Raw genomic sequence first — 10,177 nt, 5'->3', positions numbered from 1 at the left:
TGCTGAAAGATTCTGTGCTGGCAGCTCTGTGGGGCACACAGACTATGCAAGTTCTTTTCATCTGCCATTGCAAAACCCTCCCTGCTTGACCTCAGTCCAGACGTAAAGCTATAAGCAATCAGGGAGGTGCCACTGTCAGCCAGCACAACTAGACCCAGGAAGGATGTCTGGAGCCATAGGTTTCCACAGGTTTGAGCTAACTAGCTGGCTTTGCGCTGGAGTAGATTAAAGAGCACTCACAAGATCCTAAGGCTTGAGCTTTGGAAGCCGCAAGCTCTGCCAAAAGGGTGATGACAAACATCTTGAGAGTGGTAACATTTTAAGCCGCCAGTCACTTCTGCAGCAGCTGCACACCACCTTGGATCTGTTCAAAAAGACAGTGGGAAACAGCACCTTTTTATCCTGGAAGCTCTCTGTGCTGCCGGTGGATAGGAATATTAATAAATACTGTGGAAAAGAAAATGTTGCTGATAAGGGTGTGGACAATTTTTGCTTTGAGTTGTGTGTTTGACTGTTTCTAAACTCCCTTTGAGGTTTAACAAAACTTTCTTCCCTAAAGATCATTGGCGTAGATCCCGACGGCTCCATTGTCGCTCTGCCCAGTGAGATGAACAGAACGAACACCACAACCATCGAGGTGGAGGGCATTGGGCATGACTTTATCCCTACTGTCCTTGACAGATCAGTAAGTAATCGTGTGATGGGGGCCTCTGATCTTCGGCTTTGCATCTAACTCTCAAATTTAGAGGTGGTCAGCTCTGGCACCCAGCTGCGGCCCAGCCCTAAGGTTACTTGTGTACCTTCCCAGCACAGAACCAGCTGTTACGGGGGAACCGAGACCCCAGCACTAAAGCATCTCTCAGTAAATCTGATTATAACTGACCTACAAGGAGAATCCAAAAAAAGGGACAAAGGAGGAATATGCCACAGTGCCCATGTCGTCATGTCAGCCTCACCAATGTTCAGAGTGTGCCTCTTGTGCTATGGTCATATAGAAGAGGTCAGAGCTGAGGCTGCCCTTCATCACGCTAGAGTTTCCTGATCCTCTGCGGTCACAGGCACTGCACACACACCAGAAGCCTTGCACCATTTATGAGCTGGAAGACAAGACCCAAATTATGTGAAACAACAGATCATGAACCTTGCACAACTTCTCATCAAGTTTCTTCCCAGTGTATCAGTTGCCACCAGGCACAGAGCTTTAAAGTCCTAACTCAAGCTGGCTGTGCTCCTCCAGCCTCAGACCCCACATTCTTTCTGTTTTCAGATGTTGTGTTAACAACATCTCTGCTGTTGGCACACGGCTTTAGAACTGTGACCTGTAATAACCCAAAACTCTTTTTGTAGTTGGATCTGATGTTGCCTGGCAAAATCTTGAGCATTAGTGTAGCCTAGCCTGGGACATCATGAATTCCAGTCCCTCTTCTACACCCCGACTCTGGACCTCTCTGACATCCTTAACTCTCTGGTGCCGGCTGGAAAGGCTGGAGTGGGTGCCTGCAAGCAAGGACACATCCTTCAGATGGAGGATTCCCTGACAAATGTCTTTGCTTTCAACAAGTGTGGAAAGCAGCTCAGAGCTGCCAGCACTGTGACATGTCTCAGAGGGTTGGGACAGCCTGAAATAGCACCTCCAGAAACCAACCTTCTTACTTTCTCTTCAGGTGGTTGATCAGTGGTACAAATGCAATGACAGAGACTCGTTCCTCATGTCTCGCAGGCTGATCAGAGAGGAGGGGCTATTGTGCGGTAAGCACCAATGACAGCACTTGCTTCTCTGAACCTCATCCTTTTATCATTTAGGGACCAAAATGCTTTGGGGTGGGTGCTCCCCTGCACTGTGTGTCTGCTAGATTAACAGGGCTCAGTGGCTGAACCCTGAGCTGGTGTGTAGGGTGCTGTAGACTTCAGAGGTGTGGCAGTGGGTCCGTGGTCTGGGATCTGACTCATCAGCCACGGTAATTATAGAAGCAATGAGTCTCCTCTTACTGGAGCACTTCTGCGCATGGAACTGGATCTTTAGGCCTAGCTCTGTGCAGTGTAGTGTTACCCAGGCTGAGGGGAGGATTAATGGGACTCAGGGCAGGACAGGTGGGCTAAAACCGTCGCTTCGCTAACAGCCCTGCAAGGTTGACCCCAATAGGGTCCCTTCCTGTTGCTGAACGGTTGCTATGCTGGAGGTGCCAGGTTTGGACCAGGAAAGTTTGAAAGCGAAGAAAGTGTAAGATGTTCTTACTGATTATTTCTCCTTGTGCCAACGAGCTGTAAGTGATCCCACTGGCTTTCCGAAATGAACAGGTGTCCTCAGACAAACCCTGCCTGTACCCTAGGAGCCTCTACACAGCAACAGCGTTTTTCAGCCTTCCTTGCTGAAGGTTTGGGTCTGGGACCAGACAATGTATAGGTTTGTAGTTACAGCTGATAAAAGTCCTGATTGCTCACAGCTGGGGAGTTCTGAAAAAGATCAGGCCATTTCTAATGAAACACTTAAATGTTGATTTAACCTAGCAGACACAGAGTCGCTGTGTTTCAACAGAAACCACTTGCTGAACTCAACTATAATTTGTGAATAGCTTCGTGTTCCCAGAACTGCATTTTTCAGGGCCTTTCCTCATTTGTTTGAAAAATGTGACCCAGTGCTAATTAACCTGCTTTAAAATACGTGCTGCCTTGAATGCGGTGTGTAATTGGCACACAGATAGGGGAATGTGTTTGACTTCCAGTACTCGAACTACCAGTGGAAGAATTGCCCCTGTAAAGCAGGGACCTGCTTTCCCTACGTGCAGCAAACCACATGCATGCACACAGACACTGGGAGTGTTTAAGTCTTCCCATCGCGTTGGCCTGGTATTCCAAGCATGAATGTAATGTTTATGGTTTTTTCAGCCTTTACAATACATTTAAAGCCAATCTTTGATTGACAAATATGTCAGCCAGAAGCTTTAGATTTGGCATAGTCTTCTTCTCACCCAAAGGAAGGGTGCAACGTGGGCATCAGTGGTATGAACATCCCCATATTGAACCTTTCAGCCATTGGCCTGCCCACAGATTCATCACAAGAAGGGGTTCATGAAGTTCATAAGGTGACTCTTATGCTTACTCATAAGCTCATTGCCAAAAGCCATGATATGAACACATCCCTTTGGTCTCTACCTCCTCCTGACCCTAAAGCCTACAAGTCTGTGGGGCTGATTGTCCTCCCACTCCCAGTGTCTTGAGCTGCTCTGGTGTACAAGGTGCCACCTCTGCCATCGCTTGGCCTGGGTGCCTTTGTGCCATTAGCTGGGGCAGTGCTGTGCCCCACACATCGAGACTATGTTCCCACACCCTGGGCAGTCCCAATGCTTGTCTCTCTTTTCTTGGTACCCATCCAGGTGGCAGCTCAGGCAGTGCCATGTCCGTCGCTGTGCGGGCTGCCAAGGACCTGAAGGAAGGTCAGCGCTGCGTGGTCATCCTGCCTGACTCCGTCAGGAACTACATGTGAGTTTCTCGCTTCCTCACTTGCTTTCTGGTGGCGGGGTTGGAGGTCCCATAGCCTTCTCCCCATCCTCTCTGCATATGGCCTGGGTTGGGGCCATGGCGCTCTTTGGTAAGGACATGAGCTTAGCACTGCTGAGCCCCAGTTGCTGGAGAGCCACCCGAATAACTCTGATAGCATGGCACCCAGAGTGAGCCCAGAGCTGGGAGTCTCCCTCAAGAGGCCCACAGGAAAAAAAAAATAAATAGGGGGAAATAGCATACTACTATAGCGAGCACCAGGGGCTGGGTGTTGGGACACTTGGGTTTTATTTCCTCTCATCACTGACTTACTGCACGGAGCAGGAATCAGTCAAGCTATAGTTTTTGAACTTGCATGCCTAACGTTAGGCAGGCAAATAGCTGGCATGCCTCTAAGAGTTACTGAGCACCCGCAGCTCCCGCTGACCTTAAAAGGGGCTAAGAGCAGCCAGCTGCAAAAATCATGGGAGCCCTGGGGCAGTGCTGCGGTCTAGTGCATGAAACGAAGCACGACTTCTTCTGGAAGGCTCACAGACTTGTTCTTTGTTGGTGATTTCTAGGTCCAAATTTTTGAATGATAAATGGATGATAAAAAATGGTTTCCTAAATGACGTCCAGGAGCACAAGCCTTGGTAAGACAACATCTGCTGATAGAAACTGTGATAAAAGAATCGGTTTTCTGAGTCTGGAAATTATTATCTTCAAAGGAAAGTATTATCTTTCAGTATTTAGAAAAAAATGCAGTTAAGTCTGGATCCTTCTGTCGAGGCGGTAATGGCAGCTCCTCTCTTTTGAGTAGTTACGTATCCCAGTTCTCCAATCAAAATCTACAAAGAAGCCATCTCTACCCCAAAGTTACCAATCTACTCCCACATGGTAGTCGTTCTCCAGGCCACCTAAACCCTACTGAGCCAAATGGGTGCAGTGGACATCTAGCTTCACTCAAAACCTCCTCTTGCTACTCCGCAGCTGATGGACAAAGAGACATTGGGCCAACAGGGAGATGGGTCCCTCCTGTAGCAAGCACCCTTTCAAACAGCTCTGGAGGCCTTTTCAGGCAGAGAATAGGAAATTTTAACTTTCCAGAGCTGCAGGCCAGAAAAGATGGCCAACTCAGCTGTCTCTTGCACACCATGGGGAAAGAGTCCTCTCAAGGCAGGACAACAGAGACAAACTGCTGATGCCAATTGACATATGGCTGGGCAATGTCAGTTGTTTAGAAAGCACCTAGTCTTGCTTTAAAGACAGCAGGTATTATTTATGTCACCTGCTCCTTTATGCTACTATAACCAAAGGTTATTGCAAATATTTCCTAAAAATGTAATAGATTTCCAAAGTGTCTCATGCCTGGCTAGAATTGCTCTTGGCCCTTACAGCCTCTAGCATTGCCTGGTCTTTTCTGCAAAGACAAAGCCTGAGATAAGTTGGGAGCTGCCTGTGGTCCCCAGCAAACAAGTGCAGCTTGTCCCTCATAAGTCACACGAGCATCTCTGCCAGGCTCCCTCCTGGAGGGAGCAAATGCTGCATTTTGAGGACCCAGGATACAACCTAAAGAACTAAAACTGAAGTGAAGAGCTCAGTAACTTCCTTGGATTCAGGACAGCTCAGCACCTTGCCAACTGCTGGCCTCAGCCCTGCCTCTGGAGTTTTATGCACACTGGGCATAGGGAAATCTTGGCTTCAGCAAGACCTGGCCATGGTGGACTTGTAGCGTTACTGCCTTGGGGATAGGAGTGGGCAGGCAGAATATATCTGTGTGGGTGGTTTCATCTTTACTGGCCTTGCCTCCCTTAGCAAGACCCACAGCCACACAGCAGAGAGTAACAGCTTCGTGCTGCCATTTGTCTTTCAACAGGTGGTGGAACATCAAGGTGCAGAAACTGAATCTCTCAGCCCCTCTCATCCTCCTCCCAGAAGTCAGCTGTCAAAAAGCAATTGAGATTCTCCAGGAGAAGGGATTCGACCAAGCTCCTGTTGTTGCTGAATCAGGGTAACTATTTTTTACTCATTACAGAGATGGTCATTCATGTAGGAAAAGCAGCCATGATGAAGCTAAAGAAAAAGTCCCATTTACTGATCCAGTGGTGGGGCTCTTGTGTTGGATTCTGTGATGTATATTTTTAAAATATCATCTGCCTCCTTGAGAAGATTCACCAAGAAAACTCCCTGTAAATGCTCTAGTTACAGTCAAAGCCAAATCCAGTGCCCACCAGACTGAGCAGAGGTTGGATCAGTGCACTGGCAAGGTGAGGACAGAGAAGAGGTGAGGGCTGGGTGGGAAACCCATACAAATAAGCAACTGGGTTGCTGACCAGTTTTCCTTCTCCCAGCTGCTAAGTTCTGGACTGCAATAGCAAACTGTAACTACTGTTAAACCAACAACTTGGTGAGGATGAGGATCTTCTTGTCCTGCTCTGATGAGGAGAAAGCTGGTGCCTCCCACTGATGGCAGCAGCAATTTAGAGGACTTCAAGGGGAGCAGTTCAGCCCCTACATAAAAAGTGTGCCCTGCCTCAAGTCTGACCTTTTGGAAAACATTCTGTTCCCTTACAGACTTATTTTGGGCATGGTGACCCTCAGCAACACCCTCACCTCAGTGCTGGCTGGAAAGGCACAGTTCTCAGACCCTGTTACAAAGGTCATCTACGACCAGTTCTCAAAGGTACCACTAAGGCTGTGGATGCTATCAACCACTGTCCCGGGATGGGGAGCAGCGGGGAGAGGTGCACCACCACCCAGAGGTGTGAGAGGAGCTGGGAGAAGAGGTCAATGAAAAGACAGATGTGAGGGTGGAGACAGATGGAGAGGGCGATGGAGACACCCCCAATCTTATCTTGTCAGAGGATTTCATCCAGTTAGGGGATGAGCACCTTCAGCAGGGCTGGGGCAACAGGCACAGGCTCTGATGGGATTCAGGGCAGGTCCTGTGGGTGTGCAGGTGAGAGACACCTGAGTTGGATGGCCATCGATGGTCCAGAGAAATGGATTGAGGTAAATGGATGGTGTTTTAGGGGAGCTGAAGCCATCACCTCATGCTGGCCCATGGAGGCCCTTTGGGTTGTGGGAGATGGTGCTGTGTTTCAGCTACAGCACATTCAGGTTTGCAGGTTGTATGCATCCCCTCCCATGTCCCCAAAACAGTGTGGGTAGGTGAGGTGCAGCTGATCCTGGTCCAGCTGCCACCCTGCCTACTCACAGCTACAGTCAGAGGCAGGAGTCAGGCTTCACACCACTGTCCTTTAAATGTGAAGTGAAATATTAAATGTCTTTTTTTGTCCTGCTCAGATTGGCCTGGAGGACAGCCTTGGGAAGCTTTCCTGCATCCTGGAGAACGACCATTTTGCTATCATTGTACATGAGCAAATGCAGTGTAGGTATCTGCAGAAGCACTGTACAGGCTTTGCATGAATGTTTGTGAGGGGAGAGGGAAATTCTCAAACTGAGCTTGGTAGGTATCAGCGCAGCTGCTCCAGATGTGCAGCCTCTGAGCCTCTGTGGCTCTGCAAAGCCTTGGAACTGCCTACTATCCACCCATCTCCTTTCCTGACACCACAGAGATGAGGGGAGAGGGGGAAAGCCTTAGCTCCAGGAGCCTGGGACCAGCACACAGGAGCAATTTCCAGATCTTGGCCATGAGAGGCCCAAGCAGGGGTGATGCTGAAGCACCCATCAGCTCCATCCCCTCCCCTCATCTTATGGTTTCCCATGGAAACACACTTTTGGTTTTGGGAAGGTATTCATTATAGGGTCTCATCTGGTCCCCTCAGGTGGACTGTAGGCAGCAGCTTGGGTTCCCACTTGTTACCCCTGGAGATGCAGCTAAGAGACATCCTTAGATCTGTGTGCCCCAAGGCGTCTGGGTAAACTGATATGCTGAGGGTCTTTCATGCTGGGTGCTATCAGACACCTGCCCTGGAGGTTCAGGGTAAGTCAAGAAAGCTGAAAACAAGTGTGTTGGACCATGCACAAGCCCTGTGGTGAAGGCACATAAGTCAGGAGGCACAACACACAGTGATGCATGCAGCCTGGGGCATCAGTGTATGAGCCTTACCTGGACCACAGCTGGGTATAGGGATGCTCTGCTATGAGCATGACAGTACAGGGGTTGCTGACACATTGATGCCAGCAGGGATCACACTTTGTTGCTCCCCTGACCAAAACAGGTATGGTGGCAGGTGCTGTTCTGTAAATCTGACCTAACACACCTTTCCAGTACAATCATACCACAAAACTTCGACAAGTACAAATTTGGCCCTATCTCAAGGGAGTTGCCTTGTTTAAATTTTATCAACATGAAAAAGCAGTCAGAAGACCCATGTTTAGGTCTTCTAAATTAGAGCTGAAGGGTGCAATTATACTGATATTATGAGATTGCACATTGAACATGCAAAGCATTCCTATGGTGAGCAATATGCAGTGTTGCACTGAACTCAGGGCCTCCAAAACCCACTATGCACAAACTTACCAGCCTCTCCGCTTGTACCTCTCTGGCCTGCCACCCCAAAGCCCCATCAGCTCTAAAGTGGGCTTGCAAGTCCAGCCATGTTCCCACAAACAAGTGTCTGTCATTCAAAACTGGCTTTGATGTACATTTCCAATTCTCTCCCCAAAAATAATGCCAGGCAGAATTTCTTTTCTCAGCTATGTTGTCATAAATAATGAAAATCTGTTTTGTGTCACATTTTGATATAAATTAAAAGGTATCCACAAATTAAATGGCATCCACCAAAAATATCAGTCAGCTGTATGCAGTGCTCTTGCTCTGGTTTTCAAACAGTGCCCGTTTTCTTTTCCAGAGCTGCTGTTTTAATGCCGCCACAGTTACCCCCTTATTTATTACTTTCTTCCCACACCTTCGGAGCTTGCATTTTATCTCGTGTTTGGACTCTGGTGGACAGTTTTGTTTTTATTTAAGAAAACATTTCTCAGATAGTTAAAGCAATTGTTGTAATGCTGGTTTATTAATGGTGGTGTAGGCCTTTATGAGAACAGAGCAGAAAGGGTCTCACTGCTGCTCTTAAAGAGTCCCACTTTGTTTGGCCTGAAAAGTTTTGTGGTGATAGAAGCAGGACTGGAACAGAGGTTGTGGGTAAAAACAACTGGGAAATTAAGTTTCCTGCTCTGGCAAAGGGGGCATTATTTGGAGCTAAAACCTCCCTGATGTGATCCCAGTAACCTGACCGAGGTTGTATCAGTCATTTCTGTTGAGCCAGAGCAGAGACAGCTGTTGTCTCCATTAAGGTTTTCTCGTAATAAACATAAACAAGTAGCAGCCTTTGCACAGCTGCAGGGGTTTTCCCCCCCTTTTTCTTTTTTCCCCACTAAACTAGCATTTTCTGTGCTCACAGTCAATGGCAATGGCAGTTCCTTCATGAAGCAGATGGTGTTCGGTGTGGTCACAGCGATGGACCTGCTCACCTTTGTCAGCAGAAACGACAAGAAGTAGCGCAGCAACTTGGCTGCAGCCACCTCCTCCCCTGCAGCAGGGCCAGCTGCGCCCCCCATGCCCGAAACACCCGGCTGAGGACACTTTTTGGTCTAACCCAGCCAATAGTTTCTCAAAATGACTTGGTGAAAATTGTAATGTAATAACCCTTTGTCCACTAAATGCCACCCAGAGTATCACTAAAGAGGAGATAACTGAAGAAATAGCATTTAATAGCTGTGTGCGCTAACACAGAGCTTCCCAGGGCTGGAGAGGTAATGCGGTGGTGGGTAAGGATGAGAAGGGAGTGGTTGATATTGCCCAGATTTTAGCAGGTGGGGGGTTTGGTGTGTTTGCTAGCAGGAGGTATGCACTGCCAGTGTTGCAGTCGCTGTGAGTCACCCTAGTCCCAGTTTTCTTGAGGTCTGGGGGCAAGCCACATCACAGCTGCACCTCCCTGCTCCTATCCACCTCTAGGAGGGAAGGCTGCAGGTACCCCCTCCTCCCCAAGAAGACCCTCCTTCTCACCCCTGGGTCCATTTGGTGGCCAAGAAGGCTGTTTCTTCCTCCCTTCCCTGTCCCCACTTTGGGACAAGTGGGAGAGGCAGGGCCCCAGAGGAACAATTAGGAGGGGAGCAGGTGGGATGTAGCACCCTGGTACATGCAAGGTAGGGAGCTGGGCAGGAAGGGACAACCAAGGGCTGTGAGGGGCAGGGGGACAAGGTCCTGGGTAGGTGGGGTACAATCACTCCTGTAGCAACAACTGGCCTTTGGAAAGCTCCTTCCTCACCTCTGGGGGAGCTGCTGGCACCAGGTGTCTCACACATGGTCCCATGGGATGGGGTGGTGAACTGAACTCATTCAAGAAGTAAAGACTCACGATATAAGAACTGGGAGAGGGGATATGGCTGCACCCCTGTGTCCTGTAACAGTCATCTCACGGATGTTGGAGTATTATGTTCCAGGAACTGATAATGAAGGTCAGAAGAGCCATTTGCCATGGCTGCAAAAATACATAAATGAAAGCAAATGTGAAAGGAGGGCTGTGGGACCAAACTGAAGCGATGCTGAAACCTAATTTGGGGCAGTTGCTCTCAAAAGATGCTAATAACTTTGCAAACTTTCCATAAGTCTCAGGAGCTGCTCCAAGGGAACAAGAACTAATTCCAATTTTGGCTTGCTGCTAAGTGGCTAGTCCATACTTTCAATCTAATCTAGTCTGTACATGTCTTTTACTAAAATATAGAATGCTGA

At 48.5% G+C, this 10,177-nt stretch overlaps 1 protein-coding gene across 1 annotated transcript in view; it reads left to right on the top strand.

The window, feature by feature from the left end:
- Window positions 1-8,944, top strand: part of LOC104545334 (cystathionine beta-synthase-like) — a 20,415-nt gene extending 11,471 nt beyond the window's left edge. Inside the window, exons 8-15 of the mRNA XM_010190445.1 lie at window positions 560-685; window positions 1,665-1,749; window positions 3,375-3,480; window positions 4,059-4,130; window positions 5,354-5,488; window positions 6,052-6,160; window positions 6,784-6,868; window positions 8,847-8,944. Of these exons, the coding sequence (XP_010188747.1) occupies window positions 560-685; window positions 1,665-1,749; window positions 3,375-3,480; window positions 4,059-4,130; window positions 5,354-5,488; window positions 6,052-6,160; window positions 6,784-6,868; window positions 8,847-8,944 (816 nt within the window). The remainder of the gene's footprint in view (window positions 1-559; window positions 686-1,664; window positions 1,750-3,374; window positions 3,481-4,058; window positions 4,131-5,353; window positions 5,489-6,051; window positions 6,161-6,783; window positions 6,869-8,846) is intronic.
- The last annotated feature ends 1,233 nt before the right edge of the window (window positions 8,945-10,177 follow it).

The sequence above is a fragment of the Mesitornis unicolor genome, unplaced genomic scaffold (assembly GCF_000695765.1).
Source record: "Mesitornis unicolor isolate BGI_N332 unplaced genomic scaffold, ASM69576v1 scaffold12148, whole genome shotgun sequence".
NCBI lineage: Eukaryota > Metazoa > Chordata > Aves > Mesitornithiformes > Mesitornithidae > Mesitornis > Mesitornis unicolor.
Note: the sequence above shows the minus strand (reverse complement) of the source record. Positions and strands in the feature narration are given on the sequence as shown.